The 24536-nt window shown below is 35.6% G+C and overlaps 2 protein-coding genes across 3 annotated transcripts; one reads left to right on the top strand and one right to left on the bottom strand.

The window, feature by feature from the left end:
• Positions 1–280: 280 nt before the first annotated feature.
• LOC116173210 lies at positions 281–14911 on the bottom strand. Of its 2 annotated transcripts, XM_031490545.1 has the most exons (8): positions 14479–14911; positions 14318–14426; positions 7899–8050; positions 6961–7190; positions 1688–1847; positions 1506–1634; positions 1317–1430; positions 281–1269 (listed from the first exon to the last, which is right to left on the bottom strand). In XM_031490545.1, the coding sequence occupies exons 1-8, from the start codon at positions 14544–14546 to the stop codon at positions 1056–1058; spliced, it is 1176 nt and encodes a 391-aa protein (XP_031346405.1). In that variant the 5' UTR covers positions 14547–14911; the 3' UTR covers positions 281–1055. The 2 variants fall into 2 exon arrangements, with proteins under 2 accessions (XP_031346405.1, XP_031346407.1); XM_031490547.1 differs by lacking the exons at positions 7899–8050; positions 14318–14426; positions 14479–14911 and adding an exon at positions 7460–7821.
• Positions 14912–20842: 5931 nt separating this feature from the next.
• Positions 20843–23565, top strand: LOC116173909. The gene is made up of 5 exons (XM_031491651.1): positions 20843–22647; positions 22759–23007; positions 23068–23239; positions 23297–23357; positions 23416–23565. Exons 1-5 carry the CDS (start codon positions 22630–22632, stop codon positions 23468–23470), a joined length of 555 nt encoding a protein of 184 aa, XP_031347511.1. The 5' UTR covers positions 20843–22629; the 3' UTR covers positions 23471–23565.
• Positions 23566–24536: the final 971 nt, after the last annotated feature.

Genomic DNA, 24536 nt, shown 5'->3' with positions numbered 1-24536 from the left:
CAGGGTCTTATCGACTCAATGGCCCATATGAATAAAAGTAAGCAAATGCTTATACTTGCAAAATTCAAAGTAAATACTCGTAACTGCCCCTTCATACTGGTCTGTTTAGCATGGTTTAGCAGCGCTGCACTGCGTCCTGTCCTTCTGCTTAGAATCGCTGCTAAGTCGCCCAGTGTGAAGGAGTACTTACAAGTATTTACTTTGAATTTTGAAAGTATAAGCATTTGCTTACTTTTATTCATACGGGCCATTGTCTCTCTTACTAATTTACGTCATTCTGCGATAACGCTATCCTTGTTCCTCACTACAATGATGCCAAACCGATATATGATTGAATCGAAATATAAAAAAAACAACATAATCTCCTTGTGCTGTCATTGTCACATTTGGTACGTATGTACTGTATGTCTATAAGCACCATATTGTATCTGGAGATGTGAACGCGCTACAGTTGACAGTTTTTCTCGTCCAATTGCTAGGCAACAGATTTTCTATAGACACCCAAATTTACTCAGTAAAATACAAACCTATTTCCCAAGTAACACAGTTTTTAGCAATTTTTTTTTAAGATAAAATGGTAACTTTGAAAAATGGAATAACAGAATAAGGGCACCTTCCTTTTGTACAGTACCGCTTAGCTTTTTCATTAGTATGGCAGAATACTCTTTTAATACGAAAATAAAGCTCAAAAAAACATGTCTAAATTAATGTAAGACTACAAATTATAATTTAGAAGTATTTCAAATCTAAGCAGTCACAATTTACTAAAAAAGGTACAAGATTGCGTTTGTATAAATAGACATCAGTTTGGATCCGATTGTATAACAGAGAACGATTTAAAAACTTCACAATGATCATACACCATAACCTAACTACAAACAAAAAATTGCTTTAACAATCATCGTCCGTCAACACAATGAACATTACAAAACATTTAAAACAATAAATTGCCCTAACCATGTAACTAATAACAATCAACAAAGATAAAAATTTAAGGAAACAAAAGTATTTGACAAAAATCAATAGTAAAGTTATAAAATACTGCACGAATATTGCTATTTACCCCGAGATTCGCCACTGACAACACCTTTTATTTGCGAAAAAATACTCCCCTTAGCCAATCCAAACTTCGGGCCCTTTCGCAATGCCGCGTTCGGCCCGCACGCTTGATAGGTACGCGCCTGACGCAAGTAGGGATTTGGCCCTTTCGCCAAACCTTTCGTCGGCCCTTGATACAAAGAGGGACCTTGCCACTTCACATAGTCCTCCCTATGACAACGAAAAGTGATAACCTCCGATTACGTCGGAATACTTACAAGAGCAGTTCTTGATCGGCTCCTTTGGCCAATCGGCGATTGGCGCCTGTCGGAAGTGAAGCATTTGAAGACCTGTACTCGCCGCCCATGTCATCTGTTCTCTCCTCGATTATTCTAAAAGTGACGCGGTTTGTTGACATTCATTTTAGAAGAATAATCAATGGGATTATTGATTTTATACAAACTGACCTACTAAAACTCGAACTTCCTTTGATAGAATAGTCGCTTTTTTCGCTCTTAAGCAAGGACTTCAGGGACTGTCGACTTTGAGATATGGGTATTGTTCCAGATAACAGGTCAGTGGCTGTATCTTCCGTGCTGTAAAACGTATTTCGCTTAGAAAGTACAAATTAGAAGACGATCTTTGTCACCTCTCAGTTTGTATTTCCGGAACAACCTTGTCGTTTTCTTCTTTAACCATTATCTCTAAAATTTGATTTGCCCGGTGCTCATCGAAGTTTACGCTCTCCAAAGCGATAGTTACAACCTGACCGGGGATGTCATTGTACTTTTCCTCAAGTGTACTTTGAACTATAAGAAAACTATATCAGTACGTCGGTCAGAAATGAAGTGGGTAGTTTCGCATTGCATAATACACACTAAATGGGAACAGTCGAAAATCGCCCGATCCGGATTTGGAAAACCCACCCATCTCAAGTTTTTCGTGTACTTGCTGTTATATAATTTCTCTAGTAATTAAAAATAAAAACACTCGAGCTCGTTCTTAACAAAATTTTACGTGTATTTTCAGAGGTATCTACAAAAATTCGGTACAACTGAAAACCGAATGATCCTCGAGATCTTCACACATCCATCAATTTTACAACACACCTTAAGGGGTTAATTCTGTCCCACCAGATCAGCATAGTTTGAAAAACAAACATTTTTTTAATCGTCATTAGTTTTACTTTTATTCGATGTGCGTACATACAAAATTTCATTTAAATATCTTAACAAATATCAAATGTAAGATTGCGCATGCGCAAAACTCATTTTTTGATTCGGCATTAGTTTTACTTTTATTCGAGGTGCGTACATGTGAAATTTCATTTAAATACCCCAACAAATAAGAAAATTGGCGTTGCGCAGATACAAAAGTTGGGTTGCGCATGCGCAATTTTTTTAAAATTCATCTGCATTGTTGTCTGCGGTTTGGGGAACTTTTTACTAAGTGTGGTGTCACACTATGCGTTTTTACCGCTCCTGCTAAAACGCTCCTGTTTGACGGGATGATAATATCACACGTTATTAAATGGTACTAGTCACATATATGCGTTTTCGCCGCACCAACCAGATGCAACCGCATCCTGCTGCCGCTGCGCAGGATGACATGACAACCCCAATGACATGAAACCACGTGTTGTTGCACGTTGGTTGTCATCAGTTGTCACACTGAGCGTTGCAACCGGGTGTCTTGTTAGGTTTACAATGTTTGATGTCGGTTTATTCATCGAGTGCGTGCATGCAAAAACTGCACTGTGGGAAAAACAATCTAAAGAGTATGTAGATAAAAGCTGTAGGGAGAAATCATGGGTAGAAATTGAATTTTTGGACATTCGGTAATATACAAAAAAATTTTTCTTGTTCATTCGAATTTTTTCATAAAACTTCGCGAACCTATTATTAGATTCTCGTCCTGAATTAAAAGGATCAATCTAATATTGACAATATATCTGCTTTCGCAATAGCCTCTCCGCCTCAAGCGCACAAACCATCTTTAACAATAATTGAGACATGACATTACTTAGACTGCCAAAATATAGCAAAAACGCATCCCGTTAAACCGGAATAGTGTGACAAGTAGATCTCATCCTGTCAAACCGCATCCGTTTTAGCGGGAGCGGTAAAAACGCATAGTGTGACACCACACTTACTCAGAAAACCGGACATTCATCTGTTCTTTGTAAAAGAATTCTAAAAGAAACCCTTTTTTGGAGGTTTGGGCACTTTTTGGGCTGTAACTTTTTGTCTCGTTAGTCTATGTAGCCCAAAAAGAATAGGGACCTTTCTTATATCCTGAAGAACATGTGTATCCAATTTCAAAGGGATCGGACGTTTCTACACAGTTATCGTGCGCACGGACAGACAGACGAACAGCAACACAAAATTATAGACAATCTCTAGGATCGTCAATAATTAATTAGAGTGTAACAAAGCACCCGTTGTCGTATATGTCAGCTTTTATGCACACCCGGTACATGCATGGAATCGAACCGGCGAAATTTGTAGCCGCCGATAAGGAAACCAAGATGCTGTATCTAATTATTCAGTTTTCTAATTGTTCCCTTAAGAACCATTTTAATTATTCTTGCCGCCTCCGAAAGCTCCCGTCATTTGGAAGACGAGGGAAAATTAATATTTTGTGATTACCGTTCCGTATATTAATTATTAGAAGATTTTAGTTTTCCAATACCAATTTAAAACCAGAATCACAACTAGCAAGGTGCTAACTGGACTACCGAATTTTGGAATTTCAATCCGGTCAATTAAGTAAGCATAATTACTGGTAGCGAAATCAGTCATGTGTTTGGTGCCAAATGAAGCGCGCTTAAAAACATGAATTTTAAGCCGTTTTCTAGATTTTTGGGCTGAGAGGAAACCGAGCAAATAATTAAAGAAGTTTTAATTTTTGAACATTATCACCCGAGTTAGCCATGCTGTTTGGGAAACCCATCGTTCCCTTTCCGAAATTGCATAATTTTATTAAAGGGAAGAACGTCATTTAGAGGGGATACTTTTGCTTCGTGTGCAGTTAGGCTTTGTCAAGTTTCTTTATTTATCTAACCGTACCGTATAATTTCAAGATAGGTGTTTGACACTTTTTATTACCGTTCTTAAAAAGGAGTCTATTTCTTGGTTTCGGTATTCGGGCTCGGCGAGTACATAGGTAAAAAGTATAAATTGTGGGCAACTCTTGAACAGATAAAGTGCATTTGACATTTTGACATCACCAATGGATATATTTCTTGCAGACGTCCCAATCGCCCTTTATGAGTACCCCCTTTCGACAATCCGTTCTTGAGGTATAAGGGAATATACCCGATCACGATAAGAGGTCGAGGAGGAGGGATATGGTTGGTAGAAATTAATACCTTTCGTTGAGATCTTTCAACCTTCAAACTAGTTCCACTCCCCCCCCCCCTCCTCACCGTACTTTGATAAGAGGACAGAAAGAAGGGCAGTAGTTGGTAGAGAACGGTTCATTTCGTTGAGACCTTTAATTAGAATACAATAAGCGATAAAATTAATTTTTAACCCCCCCCCCCCCTCAGGCCCCGTCGCTCACTGATCTCGAAAAAGAATCGCACGAGAAAGTTGTAGATTGTACAAACCAATTTATTTCGATGAGACCTTTCATTAGAATACCATGAAGGGTAGAACATGTATTTAACCCCCCCCCCCCCATTTTCTAAAATTTAACTTGGCACCACTAAAGGCATGCGCATGTAAAATGGTATTAGACCCTATTAGTGTGACGTCAAATTTGAGCGGGAAATTCGAAATGCTGGACTTGGCTGTTTTACTGTCGAAGATATTGACCCCTATCGCCCCATACATTAAGTATCACTTTTAAATAGGTGCTCTTTACGGGCTTATACTGACCTTATGCGCATTAAATAAGCATATCGGCCCTCTTATCTGAGACCAATTGGTTGTCGTATGTAAAAGTTATGCACGTTTTACTATCAAAATCAGCATCTCAGGAAATAATTCGTGGGGGGGGGGCCTTTTAGATAGCGAAATTTGATGGCCCTCTGCCACACCTTCAAGATGTAGGCTACCTACTGGAAAAAATTCCAGGACTCTAGGACCATTCCCCTAGAAGTACTTCGCAACGGCAGAAGTGGATCCGGACGGACAGACAAAACGCAAACAATAGCACATTTTTTTTAATTCTTAAAAAATGCGCTAAAAATAATGGGTAAACAATTTCGAATTTAAACATTTGCCAGTATAGGAAATTTTATACATGTACCACTACATAGTGAAAAAGAACGGAACTAAATTGCAAGAGAATGAAGCGCTTTCCGTAAAGCAGCGAGTGTACAGGGTGGCCAACTAAGAATGCGAGGTACTGTATCTGAGAATAACAAAACTTCAATGTAGCCGCAGAATAACTCTTTTCAATTAACCCGAGTTTTTTAAAATCGGCTCAGCCGTTTTGAAAGATACAGGGTGTTCTTTACGGAAACCTTTGAATACCCCCCACCAATTCACAAAAAAAGGTTAAGATTATCGTCGTCTTCAAAGATCGGACATTTTTTTGTTAGGTTAATATACCGGAATTCACAGAAAAATCACTTTTTTAGATTCCGGATTGCCCCCTAGCGGCCATTGCAGAAACTTAAAAATATTTTCCAGGTTTTTCTCGTGGCCGTTTTAGTAATAAATTTTTTTACCGCAGGCCTCTACGATGGACAGGTTCACAGATACAGTACCTCGCATTCTTATTTGGACACCCTGTACAATCAGAGAAGACTCAAAACGCCACAGTGTTGCCGGTTCTCAAGACCGCTCTGATGGAGCATAAGGAACGGTTTTTCTGCTATACCTTTGCATGTTTAAAAAAACAGGGTCAAAACTTGTTTTGCGTTGGGGCGTTTCAGTATTGGGTTGGGGATCGGCGAGTACGTAATTCGAGCGCATTTTAGAACGCGTAATATCAGATTCTTCGATGAACTTTCGAAGCGGATCTATGCAACTCAAGCGCGGCATTTTAAGAGCGCGTAACATTTTACGCTGAAAGTTTCAAGACGTATTCGTATAATCGAGGTACACGGAAGATTTAAACAGCCGTGTAATCGTACGTGACATTTTGCTTGCGGAAGTTGAAGTAATTGCCGAATAAAAAGGGAAAACTGTGCCACCATTTGCATAACACGAAAAGGACCTTGAATTTAAAAAAAAACACGCAATTCCAAAATGCTAAAACCTATTAAAATAGTGTATTTGTGCGAAAAAGTGGTACTTCATTGCGTAGTGAAAGAAGTAATCGGACGCATTATTGGTTTACGGTGTTCGCGCTTAAATAGATTGTTACTACCAAAGCGTTGGGGTCCAAGGTGCAAAACATTCCGTTGCGCCAGATACACAGTGGCGTAAAAAAACAATTTAGTAAACAAAGTTGTGCATCCAATTTATTTATATGAAGTGCGAACGATATTTTGAACAAGATGACTACCGGTAAAAAGGTTAAAGATAAGTAATTCAAGTTTTTGTTTGTTGTTAAAACCTTAAGTTACAAGGGAACATTGTTTCATATTTACAAAATGCGAAACATCGGTAATTTATTACTGTAAATAACTCAATGTACCTCGTAGGGTATCGGTAACAGTTGGGGTCTTATGTCACGTTCCCTACTTTGACATATGTAGCGCTACTAAAAATGGCCGACTGCTCCGTAAAGAGCGTAAAAGAAGCGACGTAATTATAAGATGTTTCGGTAACTGTGCCACAACATTTGTGTCTTATGAACGCGCCCATTGTATCGATAAAAGTAAGTTTTTTTTGTAAAACCATTTTTGCTAGAAGTCAATTGTATATTCCCGAAGAGGTCGAACCATTATACTTTTCAAATTAAACCTAAACAAGGAAAATCTACAGAAAGTGTTTAATAGCATTACTTTAGCTTTTTTCAACTTACTAATTTTTTTCTCCGCAACAGACTTGATGGCCGGTACAACATCAGGTTCGGCATGCTGCACCTTTGCCGGCTCAGGTTTAGATAATACGGATTGCTTCTTGGCATTGTCCCTCTTTTCGAAACCCATTTCAATGAGAATTTCGGACGCCTTCTGTATGTTGTTATCGTTGCCGCTTAGTATGTCCAAAATCATGGTCTCCTCAGCCTTCGGAAATATGAACTTCATGTACCTGTCGAAAAAACAATGTCAATAATCACACTTTCTTTAACGGGCGCGAGTACAATCATGCAGTCGCTATTGTCAAGCAGGGACGACTCCAATTCAACCATGCACGGTAACTGACAGAAAGTGAGGTGCACGTAACTTTAGCAAAACTTGATTCTCCGCACCTCAATAAAAATTCCGAGACAATCAAGCATACCAAAACTCTACTGTGCAGTCTCCTTCTACGTCATTATCACTGACAATACTGGTGACTCTAATATAACAATTAAAAACCTTAATTTCAATTTAGGCGAGTGAGGTTTGGGTGAGTTCCGATAAGTCTCGTTGCTACCGCCAGAGCCCGATCTTAAAATCGGACTCCCGCCCCTAGAGCAGAACCTTAGACCTAGAGGCGGAGTCATTTGCAAATGGGCATAGTTATTTGTTTGAATATTGCGGACGGGAGGTGGTGTGGTAAAAGGTCCCGGAGTCGTTATCGGATGCTTTTCCACTTGCAAAGCGCTTATCACCAAAGCTTCCCGATTGTGGTACCTAAAAATGTTAAGAAAAATGCGTAGCGAACGAAGTGTTAGCATAAGCTTAGTTACGCGACTGTAATAAGTGTTAGTGTCATTTACAGCGTCAAGAGATGCATGCAAGTGCAGATTAGTGTCGATAAAGAAGACGTGTTATCGATGATATAAAAATTGCTACACAGATTTTGTTAACTCACTTCTTGAGAAGTAATCGAATGTGAGTATCGGACACCGTCGGAAACATGGTACTGATTTTAGTCACTGCTTCCTCGGTGTTTGCGGCCGCGCTCAAGGTCGTATCTTGGAGTCTGCTAGTGCGCGGACTACCACGAGTTACGTGGCTTAGATCCTATAAGAAATTGCCATAGTAAGCAAATAGGAGCCGAAGTATATCATGCAAGCATCTTCACTAACAACTGCACTGCACTAATAGCCTACTTTTATTTAAGAGAGTTGCTAGGATACGCAATTACATGTGACAGAACACAATTTATTCATCAGAACTTTGTACTTCACATGCAGACTAACAGAAACATGCACTAGTTAGACCACTTTGTCTTAACTATAGCACAAGTTCTTGTGGTGGTTCAATTTATGATCTTCAACAATCATTACATCATAGCTAACACATTAGTCATCAAACTGATTAACAACAAGATACCAAAGCTCACCTCAGGTGGCGTGCATATGAATTTAAAAGTTCACATTTTAGCTTTTAAAAAACTACATGGCGCATCCTGGATTTCCTGCAATGCCCACCCTGAATACTTTTCCAATATGTTGTCTAACCGCAAGATTAAAGTATATTTAACGGTTCAGACGTAACAGAGTATCAAAGAATGAAACGCTATTTTTATATTGCATTTTAAAAGTTATAAAACTCCATTAAAGCAGGTAATTGGCAATACAGCGATTAATGAGAGACCTACCTACCTACTTCCGAGGGTGTATCCACTTTCGAAATGCAGAAAGCCCAAAGTCACGTGTAAATGTAGCTACGTTTGTTTCCGAGATACAGGGTGAAAACCAAAAGTTTGAATTTTTGGGATGTTTTCATTTACTACCCATGTAAGATAGAAACAAGTAAAAAGGTTTTCGCCCTAAGGCGATTAACTTCAGCGCATTTTTCATGAATGATCAGTACTTCCCAATAGACCATAGCTATATATAGAGAGAGAGAGATTTTCTAAGAATATTTTCTCTCGCAGGTGTGCCTCCATTTATTGGATTTATCCCTAAATAAAAAAGTTGTCATTTTGCAGTCTGCGCATGCGTGGATTTGATTTTTGCTACATGTGATTTGTTTTTCTTTACTAGAAGCATATATGGTATAAATTTCAAAGAAATATCTTGATAAACAAAGAAGTTGGCACTGACTGCGCATGCGCACATCTAATTTTTGCAATATCATTCCTTTAACAGAAGCATCTGTGATTAAAATTTCAAAAAGATATCTCGATAAATAACAGTTGATATCGCGCATCCTGCGCATGCGCACATTAATCTGATGTTTACAATATGCGATACGTTTGCTTAAACTAAAGGCAACTTTGGTTAACATTTCAAAGAAATATCTCCATAAATAAGAAAGTTGCCATTGCGCATGCGTACATCTGATTTTTGCACCAGAAACATCTGTAGTTAAAATTTCAACAAAATATATTAATAAATAAAGAAGTTGACATTGCGCAGTCTGCGCATGCGCAGTTTAATCGGCAAGATTTTCCTTGGTTCAGGTGCTAGAGCTATACGCTACCGAATGCAAAAAGAACGAACTTAATACCTTGAAAACTGTAGTAGTTAAGGCCTCGGACAGACGAACGGTCAGAGAAAGTGGCTGCAATAGCCCACCCAACTTCGTTGCAAATTGCGCAAAGGTAAAAACTGCCTATTTTAGATATTTTTACGTAGAATTCAGAAGTCATTTCTAAAATTGGATTCAAATTTGGAATTTTTTAATGCAACACCCTGTATATCTTAAGGTCAATTTTTTTACATTCAAAAAGTATAGGATGTGATATATCAATACAAGCGAGTAAAAAAATGCAAAAAATTGACGTTAAGATATACTGTGTGTTTTAATTAAAAAATACCAACTTTGGGTCAAATCTCAGAAACTATAGTGCAAAAATTTTTTGACTGTCGCGGGATTCTACGTACAAATATCAAAAATAGGCATTTTTTACCTTTTTCTATTTTACATGGGTAGTAAAGTGTGATACCATACGAAAAAGTCAAGCTTTTGGTCTTCACCCTGTATTTCAGAAACAAACGCGGCTAGATTGATTTTGTTTGTGTTATTAAGTTCCAAAATTTAACAAAATCCGTTGAACCGTTTTCTCGGAAAATTGTCTACGTACCGGGTGACCCAATAAAACTGTTACTCAGCCATATCTCGAGAACCGTTCGTCATATGACTTAGGGGTAAAAAAAAATTATTGGGTAAATCGGTCATGAAGAATATCTGGAAAATTGACCAACAGAGGGCGTAACTGCAATCTTAAATTTTAAAATTGGATTTTCTTTAAATTTCGCATAATTATTTTTTCGCATTTTTAAAGAGAACCAGTTTATCTATCATTTTCGTAAAAACAAAAACTCAGTTATTTCAAAAACAAAGATGGTGTGGGGCGTTCAATTGGTTTTGCAATAACCTGTTTTAACTTCTTAACCGTTTGACCGATTTTAACAAATTTGGTATGGTTGAAAAGAGCATTCCTTGGGCAATGAGAATCAAAAATATAGTTAATTTAGTTGAATTCTTCTCCGCCAGGGGGCTAGTTTTGACACTAGGATCCAAAATCCTAAAAAAATCAAATAGAATGATATGACTTTTTCTTTATGAAAAAGTAGCCAAATAACATCCAAAGAGGCCAGTGAAAACCGTTTTTAAAATCTCGTTCCTAACCTCAAATATTGGGAAAATGAGATTAATTAATTATTTAATAAAAATGCTTAATTTGTATCTTACTTACTTTTTACATATTTCCGATATTTGTCGATGGCGCGAAAGAAAAGCACCCTACACTTTTAGGTAGGCGTTGGAAAATTAAACAAATGAAACACGATGCATTATAAAATAATAACAGTCGTAATTTGTAAATTATTCTGCTGTGTTTACATTCAGAAAGTGCAGTTTTTTGAATTTGTAATCTTTTCTAAAATGCCGATTTCTAACCAAGAAGCATTATGGCTGTTATTATTATATAATGCATCGTGTTTCATTTGTTTAATTTTCCAAGGCATACCTAAAAGTGTAGGTAGGGTCCTTTTTCAAACAAACTTTCGCGCCATCGACAAATACCGGAAATACGTTAAATAAGATACAATTTAAGCATTTTTATTAATTAATTAATGAACTAAATCTGATTTTCCCAATATATGAGGTTAGGAACGATATTTTGAAAAACGGTTTTCACTGGCCTCGTTGGGTGTCATTTGGCTACTTTTTCATAAAGAAAAAGTGATATCATTCCATTTGATTTTTTTAGGATGTTGGATCATAGTGTCAAAACTAGCCCCCTGGCGGAGAAGGATTCAACTAAATTGCCCAAGGAATACTCTTTTCAACGATACCAAATTTGTTACAATCGGTCAAACGGTTAAGAAGTTAAAGAAGGTTATTGCAAAAACAATTGAACACCATCTTTGTTTTTGAAATAACTGAGTTTTTGTTTTTACTAAAATGATAGGTCCTCTTTAAAAATGTGAAAAAAGAATGTTTAGTTTATTTATTATGCGAAATTTAAAGAAAATGCACTTTTAAAATTTAAGATGACAGTTACGCTCTCTGGTGTCATTTTTAGAACATGAAACTATTTTCCTAAGTCATACGACGAACGGTTCCCGATATATGGCCGAGGAACAATCTTATTGGGTCACCCGGTACATATGTTGCTTAAAATGATCCAAATTCCGAATTTTTGACATATCCAAAAAACGGTGATCCCAATATATGTATTCTACAGGGCGTTCTAAATTGCTTGTTTTCGATGTTTTTTGGGTATATTTTGAGAACTAAAAGAGACAAGAGTGATGCGGAGTTACTTCCAAAGCTGCCTAGATTGACGATGTCAATTTTGACGTATGACTAGCGCGAACGTGGCAACGGCGCAAAAGTCCAAAAATGTAATAAAACGTTTCTGCTTTATAACTCAGGTATATTAGTGAGAGTATCAAAAAAGTAGAAAAAATAAACCTTATATAAAAATAGTTTCTTAATAAAGGGGTATTTTTATAGTTTCCATAGCATGCTTTGTTTTTAAGATACAGCATCAAAGTTATGGTTTATTCAAATGGAATGTAGCATAATATTTTTGCGCCAATAAATTCCGTTTTTTTTAACTAAAAAATCAGTATGTTTGATAAGAACAAATTTGAGATAAAGCATTGAGCAAATTCTATTAAAATACTGTTATTTTGGGCATTTCCTGAAGTATGAACTATATGTTTGCCGGCCTGTGTGGCGCAGTTTAGTTGAAGCTGGTTGGGTTGGTAGAGCAGCCTTGGCTGAAACCCCGCCGACTCAAAAATAAAGGTTAAATAAATAAATATTTCACGACCTACCGGTATTTAATCCTCATTTTCAAGACAGTTTTCCCTATTTATCTCAATTTTTTTTATTCAAATGTAATGTAGTGGATTTTACCTAAGGTGATAACGGTCTTCGCCGTACACCTCACTATGAGATGACAACTGTTTATAGTAACATGCTTGTTTTACTTCTCTGGCCCCGTGTGAATACAACATCGAACATACTCATTGTGATTACTAAAAGGTGTTTTTTTTTTTCGAGGCGGAGAACTTTAGATTGGCAACACTGTTTTTTATGACAGCTAATTTGAATGTCAACGAAATTTTGTATCTGGGGTATTTTTGAAAATTAAAAAATTTTCAACTATTTAGCATAACAAAAAAATCTTTTCTATTTATAATAATCAGCCCACTTAATTAGTGTATAACATCAACATGATTTCATTATATGTTCCTTATCTTTAAATTACAGGTATAATTAAAAAATACTATAAGAAACGCGTGTATAATTGGTCTTTAAAGCACTTGCAACGTTTAAAGGCACTCCGCTGCGCGTCGTGCCCTTAAACTCGTTGCGCGTGCTTTAAAGACTTGATTATACACTTGTTTCTTAATATACTATAAGAGTATGCCGCCACTGCCTTTGATCTAAATTTGACTTGTGCACTTTTTGGCGGGTGCATCATTTTGTGGTAAAAATTTAGGAAAGCTTTTTACAAAATCAAAAATCTAGATAAGCCGCAAGTTAACCTATCTGTTATGGTTCCTAGAATAAATTTAGCTCTTCCAAACAATTCATTGCGAAGAAATGCTTGCTTTGGTCCCCTCTATCACCAAATTTTTTGTTGATATACAGGTGTTTAAAGTGGGCGTGGTTTAGCGAGCCGAGGTAGTGAGGTTACGGAAGGGGTTTCACTTTACTTCTTTTACTGTGTTTAGAAATAAAAAAAAAGAAGAAAAGAGATTTTCTCAACAATTTTAAAGTTTGATTTAATTGTCCCAGTTCGAGAAATAAATAATTGTTTAAACTAATACTTAATCCAAAGAATTTTAAGTATATGACATGCAATACAATTTTTTCATAAATGCTCAATAAATTTTTTTTACAAAAATCTAAGCAAAGGATAATTTGTTTGCGAAACAGGCCAAAATTTATAACGCTAATCAAAATCGCTATTGAAATTGGTAATGCACTGATTTTCGTGATATAACTTCTTGAAAATTGACCACTAGCGCCACCTGGCGGCGAAACCTTTAAACCGAGATATCTGGAGAACGGGGCGATCGAAGGGGCGACGTAGAAAGGTGCTTAAGTGTGGCGTAGGAACGGTCTCGACCTAACCTAACCAGTGGTCATGGAACAGAAAAGGTATTTGAAAATCCAAGAATAGGTACATTTTTTTATAGATTTTTACGATATCATTTCATTTAAAATCTTCCATTTTGGAGGACTTCCTTCGCCCCCTAGCGATGATGTAGAAAACTCTTAGAGCATTCTTATTGGACCACCCTCAGTAGGTTTTTGCACAACTTTCTTAGGTGTTCACTGTGTTCATTCGAGTATTGTTTATAGTTTTAGTAGCAATTAAAATGTAAAATAACAATTACAATGTAAGCTTTTCTCCTATCTCAAGCAAATTCCTTGTAAATCATACGCTGCACATATATACTACACACTATGACGACACTGGACTATCTAGAGAACATGCAAATGGATGAACATCTTTCATCACTATACCTGCAGTTGGGGTACAAATTTTGGACTACAATGTGGCGGTATTTGAAAAGCAGGTATGGGAGTAGTCTGACTGGGATACACATAGTTCCTTCGAAATTCTGGCGAACCATGCTGATTTATCGAACACAATAATCCAAAGCAGCATGTGTAGAGAGGTGGAAATGAATTTAAAATCAGTTGGTAACCGAACAATCAGCCAACTGGTACATTTAAAGTTAAAAGCGGATTAGATTGACCGGGAACCTAAATAACATATTTGTTTACTACATGCACGTCGAGTGAATAAATTGAAATGCCTTTAACTTCAAATTATCGGTTTCAATGTTGTAAATCTAAACATATTACCTGCATCACGATATGTTCAACAGGTACAATGGGTGCGGGATGTCTTGGTTTATGTTGAAGTCTCGGATCATCCCAAGTTGTTGTCTTTGTAAGGTGGTTGACGTAGTAACTGCAATTTGCGATTAAAGGTAACGGTAAGGAAACAAATATGTGATATTTACTATCTTCCAGACTTCCTGTCGCACTGGCAATCCCATCCGGGAGGTAGAGGATTTTGAAGCTCCGCCATTGTTCAAGTTTCGTTTCAATAAAAAAGTTCCTTACATTTGTCGAATCTTTGTGTATTTTGGAAAGTATTTAGATTTTCAATACTTATTGATTTGATTTGTGTCTATAAATGTCATGTGAAGTACTCAATCAAAATTCAGGGATACCACCTGAATAAAATTTACAATCTACCAACTGTAAAGTTAGTTGTAATTGTAATTCGTCCATAGTCGTCCCCATGGTATATTTCATAGGGAAAGTGGTTTGTCGAAAATTGATGTAAATTTTGCACATATTAAATCAAAAATTTGAATAAAAACAAAACCTAAAAAAAGTATTGTAGTCTCGTAGCGTGATTACTGCATCTTTTATTTACCACCCCATGCAGAGGAAAAAGTAATAAATGAGTAATTTTTTTGCTATAATCTTTCAGAAATATTCATTTTCCAAGTCGACTTTCTATGAATTTTAGTGATATATTTTTTCACTATGCCTCTTGGTAAAATCAAAATGCTTTACTATTATTTTCCTTATTTTTGCCAGCTCTCCAGGCTCATTCAGAAGTTATAAATTTTTCAATGGATCTAAACCAAGTTGGTTTTGTATGAGTTTCAGAGACTTTTTTTCTAGTTTTGCCTCTGCACCTCTTAATAAGCACAATCAAAGTAGCCTAATTTTTTCAGTTTTTCCAGCAAAGGCGGACTGGCTACTTATAGGTCAGGTGGTATCGTGATGATAGGGATCTTTTGTACCTCACCACAAGAAATTAAAAAATTTCCTTTTAAATCGAATGTTAAAATGAACAATTAATTAATACATGACATAAAAAGTAGTGGGTAATAATTTATAATCCTAAGAAACTATGTTTTAAAAGATGTCATTTGAAGTTGCATTTAACCATTGAATAAAATGCTTATTCAATGATTTAACATTTGTCACATAATCACGATTAGCACATTTAAAATCAATTAGAAACTCTATGTCTTAAAAGATGTCGTTTGAAGCCAAGTTTATTATTTGTCCCATAATCACAAGTAGCACAATTAAAATCCTTAGAAACTGTATGTTTTACACGGTGTTTTTTAAGATCGAATTTAAAATTTGTCTCATAGTTACAGTTAGGACATTTAAAATCTTTAGAAACTTTATGTTTTAAAAGATGTCGTTTGAACTGGTATTTATCATTTGTACCATAATCACAAACAGTACATTTAAAATCCTTCGACACTTTATGCATTAAAATATGTCGTTTGTAATCCCATTTAACATTTGTGCCATAATCACAATCAGCACATTTAAAATCTTTAGAAACTTTGTGTTTTAAAATGTGTCGTTTGAAGTCGCTATTAAGATTTGTTCCATAATCACAATCAGCACATTTAAAATCCTTCGAAACTTTATGTGTTAAAAGATGTCGATTGAAAAAGTGTTTTTTATTTGTCCCATAATCACAATCATCACATTTAAAGTCCTTTGAAACCTTATGTTTTAAAAGATGTTGGTTAAAGGTGAATTTGTTGTTTGTCCCATAATCACATTCAGCACATTTAAAATTTTTAGAAACTGTATGTTTTAAAAGGTGCTGTTTAAGATAGCTGTTATATTTCGTCCCAAAATTACAATAAGTACATTTAAAATCTTTAGAAGCTTTATGTTTTATAAGATGTCGTTTGAAGTCACTTTTATGATTTGTCCCATAATTACAAGTAGCACATTTATGCTCCTTTGAAACCTTATGTGTTAAAACATGTTGTTTAATGAGGTATTTACGATTTGTCCCATAATCACAAATAGCGCATTTAAAATCCTTAGAAACTTTATGTTTAAAAAGATGTCGTTTGAAGTTTGATTTAATATTTGTCTCATAATTGCAATGACATTTCAAATAGTCTGTTTTACACCGAGTTAAAAGGTCAGGTTGAAAGTCAGAATGTTGCTGTAAATCTTCATTATCAAAAGTACATGGTGTACTGATGGTAACTTCGTCCTTTATTTCCACCAAAATTTCGTTGTTCACTGAAATGTGGCCCTGAAGAAAGGAATGGATTTCGTCTTCTTGTTTTGGTTCGATTTTAATAAGTATTGTGTCATTATCTCCATCCATACCTAACAATGTCCCATGTGTTAAAAATCTATTATTGGTGTTAAATAATTACTTTGTTAATTACAGAATTTGTTGAAGAATTATACCACCTCACTAGTAAATTAAACACTCGACGCACTCCATTCGAGAATTGATTGATATAACCTTAAAGAAGGAAGATCATATAGATCTATAGCCCAAAAAAGCCCATCACACAATGAAAAAAATAAGGAATAACAATTTTCAATCTACCTGATCTTTATGGATTTGCACACAGCACTGAAATATGAAATAAGCCTAGGAAATAAGAAATAATAATTTCGTTCACTGGAATTATTCATATTGCGAACCAATGACATTAGAAGAGACGCGCATGCGTAGGTATTCTATATTTGTTATTTTATTGTTTACCTAAAAATAAAAAAGTATGAGTTGTTGTCTTTGTGAAGTTATGAACTTGGAATTACATTTGATGGCGGTGCAATTAGCCTGCTATTACCTTACTTTTAGCTGCCATTATAATATAAATTCAAACGACATGAGTGTTCTGATTGGCTTATAGTCTGTTGCTATTTGTTTGTTGTGTTTTGCGTGTACGACGTTACTATTTCTTATTCCTTATTTTTTTGATTGTGTGATGGGCTTTGTATGTCTATGGTAGGAACTCTGACACAAATTTACGGGTGGCGGTCATTGGTTGCCAAAACTGTGTTGTGTTTACTTTTGAAGGAAAGAGGTTTCAGTTACGGTTTTTTCAGCAGCTGTTTGGTTCGTGATTCTTGGCATTCATCAAATCCTGTTGTCAGAAAGTGTAGTAACTAAGATTTGAATTTTGAAATTACGCGCCTTTAGTTTAAGTTGGTACTTATGTATAGTTGGTAGAATGTATTTTTAAGTTGGCATGCAGGAGGTTGACTATATTCAGTTTGATGGAATTGTGTTGTATTAGTCACATTGTGTGGTTCAGTTCCCCGCATTTTATACATATATATCTCTTATATATATGATTTTATATAATAAACATTATTGAATATTGTTATTGATTATTGTATTAGTAAGCAGGACCCCTACAGCGTCAGAAGTGGGATGAAAGCATGAAAGATTCAAGTTTTGTTACACGATTGGTGAGATAAACTTTGATATATTGAAGACCACGTTTTTGATCCGATTGACATTACCGTAGTGAAGGTAGCAGCCAGAAAGTAGCAGCCGAATTAATATGTGGCAACAGTGTGTAGTCACTGCAAACAGGCCACTCCCCTGAAAACCACGCCCTATTTTGAATAGAAACTATTAAATCGGCTGCTCCTTTTTGGCTGCTAGCTTCACTACATCCCTAAGTATTTCACTACATCCCTATACAGTGTATAATTCTATTAATACAGCTGCTTACTTTTTGGCTGCTAGCTTCACTACATCCCTAAAGTGTAGAAATTCAAATAAATCGGCTGTCAGATTCACTATATTCCTATGTATATATATAGTACCTACAAATTCCTATCAAAATGGCCCTAAAGGTACAGGAGCGACTTATTATACGAAAACACCTATTCGAAATTGCTCTCAAAACGGCCTTAATCGAGAGTGTTACGCGATGCAATTGATACACAATTTTGATAATGTAATGCCCTTTTAGAAAAAACAAAAAAATTGGAAAGTCTATGTCGGGAAGGTGTTTAAAAATGGCCCTAAAGGTACAGGAGCGACTTATTATACGAAAACACCTATTCGAAATTCCTCTCAAAACGGCCTTAAACGAGAGTGTTACGCGATGCAATTGATACACAATTTTGATAACGTAATGCCCTTTTAGAAAAAACAAAAAAATTGGAAAGTCTATGTCGGGAAGGTGTGTAAAAATGGCCCTAAAGGTATACTTATTATACGAAAACACCTATTCGAAATTGCTCTCAAAACGGCCTTAATCGAGAGTGTTACGCGATGCAATTGATACACAATTTTGATAACGTAATGCCCTTTTAGAAAAAACAAAAAAATTGGAAAGTCTATGTCGGGAAGGTGTTTAAAAATGGCCCTAAAGGTACAGGAGCGACTTATTATACGAAAACACCTATTCGAAATTGCTCTCAAAACGGCCTTAAACGAGAGTGTTACGCGATGCAATTGATACACAATTTTGATAATGTAATGCCCTTTTAGAAAAAACAAAAAAATTGGAAAGTCTATGTCGGGAAGGTGTTTAAAAATGGCCCTAAAGGTACAGGAGCGACTTATTATACGAAAACACCTATTCGAAATTGCTCTCAAAACGGCCTTAAACGAGAGTGTTACGCGATGCAATTGATACACAATTTTGATAATGTAATGCCCTTTTAGAAAAAACAAAAAAATTGGAAAGTCTATGTCGGGAAGGTGTTTAAAAATGGCCCTAAAGGTACAGGAGCGACTTATTATACGAAAACACCTATTCGAAATTGCTCTCAAAACGGCCTTAATCGAGAGTGTTACGCGATGCAATTGATACACAATTTTGATAATGTAATGCCCTTTTAGAAAAAACAAAAAAATTGGAAAGTCTATGTCGGGAAGGTGTTTAAAAATGGCCCTAAAGGTACAGGAGCGACTTATTATACGAAAACACCTATTCGAAATTGCTCTCAAAACGGCCTTAATCGAGAGTGTTACGCGATGCAATTGATACACAATTTTGATAATGTAATGCCCTTTTAGAAAAAACAAAAAAATTGGAAAGTCTATGTCGGGAAGGTGTTTAAAAATGGCCCTAAAGGTACAGGAGCGACTTATTATACGAAAACACCTATTCGAAATTGCTCTCAAAACGGCCTTAATCGAGAGTGTTACGCGATGCAATTGATACACAATTTTGATAATGTAATGCCCTTTTAGAAAAAACAAAAAAATTGGAAAGTCTATGTCGGGAAGGTGTTTAAAAATGGCCCTAAAGGTACAGGAGCGACTTATTATACGAAAACACCTATTCGAAATTGCTCTCAAAACGGCCTTAAACGAGAGTGTTACGCGATGCAATTGATACACAATTTTGATATCTATAATTTATTTATAATGATCTTTGCATTAGTGTGATTAGTGGATAAAATTAGCAATTATTAACATGTTCGAATAGATTTTTAATGACAGCTATTTTCATGTAATTAATTGTAATCAATTTCACTGTTCTAATAAATTACATATTATTATGGTGGACATAATTAGCAATTGTTTGTTAACAGATTCAAATACAGTTTTAATGTCATCGCGATTATTCTAATTCTCATCAAATCCACTGGTCACATTTTTTGAATTCTGACACCAAAAAAATTGTATATCCGAAAACTGGTACTTTTAAGAAATGGTAGTATGATATTAAACATATAGATTCAAAAATATGTACATCTCGAGTAATTTTCGTACTGCTTGGAATTGGACGATCCGGGTATTTTGCGCTGAAAGTGAACAACGCATTTACTTAACATTTCTAGAATAGAACCACTTTACCGTTTTTTACCTATGCTGCAGTTGAATACATTTTGTAGATAATAAAACTTAATAATTACTTATAGTAATATTCCACTATGCAGATAATTTTGACTTGCAAATGGTGGTGTAAAAGATTTTATTGTTTTAAATGGTCCATTTGGGTCCAAATAACATGTATTTGAAGAGTGCACACAAATTTTTTTCCGGACCAACTTTTGCAGCCAAAAAAACCTTAATGTTCGGTATTTTTTCAGATTTTCGCTTAAACCTCGAAAACGGTCCATATGTTATGAATAACACTTCTTTATAGTAAATTAAAGAAAACAACATTCTGCGTCGATAAAAAAAAAACAAACAAAATCGGTCCAATAAAAAATTTTTTGGCTGCCAAAGGTTGTGTGTGCACTCTTCAAATCATGTTATTTGGACCCAAATGGACAATTTAAAACGAAAAAATCGTTTACCCCAAAACGTCAAAATAATGGAAAATGTAGGCGCTTTTGTTTGATTTCACAATTCCATGGCATTACCGACTTTCTAAACGCCACAGTTTTTAATTTTTCGGTTTCTCATTTTATAAAATAGAAAACAAAATAACTCTCGCCAGGAAAGATTGCCGGTCACAGCACACCTTGTGTTGATCTGAAATCTATGTTTTTCTTAAGATGCGAGCGACTTCCGGAATAGGATGGGCCAATGTTGAACGAAAGGTCTTTTTGTTCAACATTAACACGATACTATCCCGGAAGTCGCTCACATCTTTAGAAAAACATAGATTGTAGACCAGGATCAAGTGTTTTGTGACCGTCAATCTTTCCTGGCGAGAGGTTTACCTATGGTATGTACGGATATACTTTGTTTCTAAAATTATTAGGGAATCCAATAATCGGAAATTAAAAAATTACTATTGAAGATATAGATAAGTGTTTTATTTAAAAGTATGACAGATGAACTAATTTATTTGCTTACTTATGTACCTAGATCCTGATAAAGCCATATTTCCAACCTTCAAAATAAATTATACAATATGTACAAAAACCAACATGTATTATCGTATCGGAGTATATTACCATAACTTTTAACTCGAAAACAGTGCAATATAGCAAAGACCCAAAGCAAACTACAGTGTTGATACAGATATACACATGTGTTTTTCATTAAATAATTGTATACTCTTAGAGATAATATTACAGCGTTAAACGGACAATGCCCAATAATGTTTATGACAATACCGTCAAACAAAATGATCGCAACCTATATTAAAGGTATATGGTATATGGTGACAACCCTTTACTGTTTTTCTCATTATTGCCCTTAGGTTTTTAATAACCAAGTACATTCATATCTATAAACATCCAATTTACTACTGATTGGATACAGCATCTATGTATCCACAAACGGCAAGGCATTATAAGCATGATGCCACAAAAATTTATGCATGTATTATCTGTACTCAATAAGCCCGTTTTGACTAAAATATTTTCAAATGTATACGACCTTTAGTTGTATACTGGAGGTTTGACTCGCATGGATGCCCTAATTTTTTCTCACTTTCTCAATTTACGCAAAATTGCGAGTAATTCACTTATAAATTTCCTTTTATAAAGCAAATAAGACATTTTTTCAGGGTTTAAGTCAATAAGACTTTACTTATATAATATGTAACAATTGCAATTGTTACCAAATGTATACCGTGTGCTCTGGAGTTCACGGTAATTTTCGCAGATGTTTAATTGAGAAACCTTAATTTTTTGAATGAACCCCCTTTTTTCTGTTCGACAATGGATTGAACACAGAAAATTGAGGGTAGTATCTACAATAGCTGCACAAATTCGCCGAGCTCTTCCGTTTCTACAAAATTTGTTCGTTTTAGGTATCGGGATGTAGGTACATAATTGAAAACTCATAGTTTTCTGTACGAAATCCATTGCTGAACAAGAAAAATGGTTTTTCAGTTAAAGAAATGAAGCCATCGCATTTTTTATAACTGCAAACAGTATTAGGTATAAACAAAGAACAGTTACTCATGGTTAAAAAGGGATTTATTATCTAAATGAGTATATTTCCTAAAAATTTCGAAAAAACGCACAAATCATTGAAAAAAAAATGATAGTAAAAGAGAAAAGGGTATATAATTATAAAACTAACACCGATAATCTAACTTTTTTCAAGTACCTACCTACAGATGTTGTTTTCATCATTGCAATTACTGCAAAGGATATCAACTCTATTGATAGCAACTTTTTATAAGGTACCTAATGCCTCTTAGAAAAACAAATAAAATATGATAGTCTATGTCGGGAAGGTGTTAATGGCCCTAAATGCAGAGGAGCATGTCACAAAAAACATCGTAATCTCCAGCAATGCAATTAAAGACCTTTTCACTTTCACTAATTGTGCAGTAATTAATAGCTTCCAAATCGTAATCACGTTTATTGTTAGTATTTGGTATAAATAGGCGGCCTAAATTACTTTAATTCATTCAGTTCTTCATAGTCTGACCGGTACGTACCTGCCTATAAAATTGTAAATTGTGTGGAATTGGAGCCTGGAGGAACGAACGATGCTTGTCATTAATAACGTAAGTACTATTATACACTTTCTTAATATGTTGTTTTTACGTCTTGTGTAATTTACCACACACTAAATAACCCCCTGTTTTATATCTAACTCATGGTTTATTTTGTTTCAGAACGAAGTGACCTTGTTGGGAGATTCTAACCTCAGGAGACTGGCCACTGCCCAGTTGGGCCGAAGAGCCTCGACCTATACCTCTGTAAGTTCCAACCGCAGAAGGGTTTTTGTCGAGCTGGCCATAGGTGGTCAAACGATTGGCCAGCTCCGGAAGAGAGTCCTTCGAATCCTGCGGCAGGGCGAGGAGTATAGGTACCAGCTGGGCCGAGAGGTGATCGTGCTGATTGGCGGAAATGATATACGCAGGGTAAGTACATATCTGCTGTTGTATATAAACATTTATAAACGGGGTTCTTTTTGATTACAGAATGCAAAAATCCGCAGCATTCGCGTAGGGATGCACAGGTTGTTGCAAGATTTGAAAAGGTGCAAGATTCGAGTCAATCTGTGCACTTACCCCACTATAAAACTCCCTCCACTGCAGCAAGACGTTGCTATCCAATTCAACGAGTTTTTAAGGAGTGTGGCGAATAAAAATGGTAAGTTAATGAATATGATTAATATTTTTGTGTATTTATTTCATTTTTGCTTTGCAGTTCACATAAGACTCATCGATATTGCTGTGGTGGTGGGAGACCAAGAGCAGTACTTTGAAGAGTAAGTACACCAGGATTGTATTAAATCATTTGTTTTAAATGCAATTTTTTTGTTACAGGGACGGAATTCACCTTAATATGGCGGGCTTAACTTTATTTAATTGTTTATTGTAAATACGCACATATTGTAAAAATTGGTGATGGGTAGTTTTAGTTATTATTATTGTAGTATAGGTATTGTTAATTGGTGATGGTGGTGTATATGTGTAAATAAACGTATTTTATAACATTGTATATATTGTATTATTGTACTATATGTTTGTAACAAAATAAAAACAAAAAACACATTTGTACCTATAGGTATTTTTCATCGTGCATAAAGGTGACACCAAATTCTCTCATTGACTTATAAGCAGTTATATGCACTCGTTCAATTTTCAGAAAGTCGTGCTATCACCGATAATAATTGTACGACTAGACCACCAGAATGTATTATCCTAAAGTTTTGTTTTTTAACCCAAGTAAGAATGGAAAGTGGATATACGAAAGCTGATAGCAACAATCTGCCAAAAATTGATGTTGGGAATGTTTCTTGCATCAAACAAAGATTTTTGCTCATAAGCAAAGCCCTAACACATTTAAATGTTCGGATACGTTCTACAACAATCCGATTCTCCACCCTGACATGATTTTCTTTTTGGGATATGTTTGTTTGTTTCCTAATAGCGCGGGGAAGCTTCAGTTTTTGTAACAACTTAGAAATTATATTTGTGTTTTTTATTTTTGCGGGTTGTGGATCAATACCACAGTTGGCGGTTAGGGCCAATGAGGAATGAGCTTATGCCCACCCGCTTTGGTGGTGGCCTTTAGAGCTCTAAACATCTACATCTACATTACTTATAGTAAACAATAATTATTTGGATTGGACAACTCATATAATCACGATCAATTTTCACAGGTTCAATTGATCGTTAAATTATGCAGGAACTCACTGGCAAATAGATTCGCAACTTGTTAAAATCCACCTAGATGTTTAAGTATATCAGCGACTTCGTAATCGTAAAGTACTTCCCGATTCCTTTCTGCACAGCTTCCATCCGTCCCCAAGCGAGAGGAAGAGCTCACGAACGGGTACCTCGTCGTACCTATACTAATAGTAAGTTATTACAGTAAATCTTAAATTATTTCTCTAAAATGTGGTAAATTTAATCCCTTTATGGCTTAACATAGGGTCGGCCTC

The sequence above is a fragment of the Photinus pyralis genome, unplaced genomic scaffold (assembly GCF_008802855.1).
Source record: "Photinus pyralis isolate 1611_PpyrPB1 unplaced genomic scaffold, Ppyr1.3 Ppyr1.4_LG6, whole genome shotgun sequence".
Taxonomy (NCBI): Eukaryota; Metazoa; Arthropoda; class Insecta; order Coleoptera; family Lampyridae; genus Photinus; species Photinus pyralis.
This window is presented reverse-complemented; position numbering and strand designations above follow the sequence as displayed.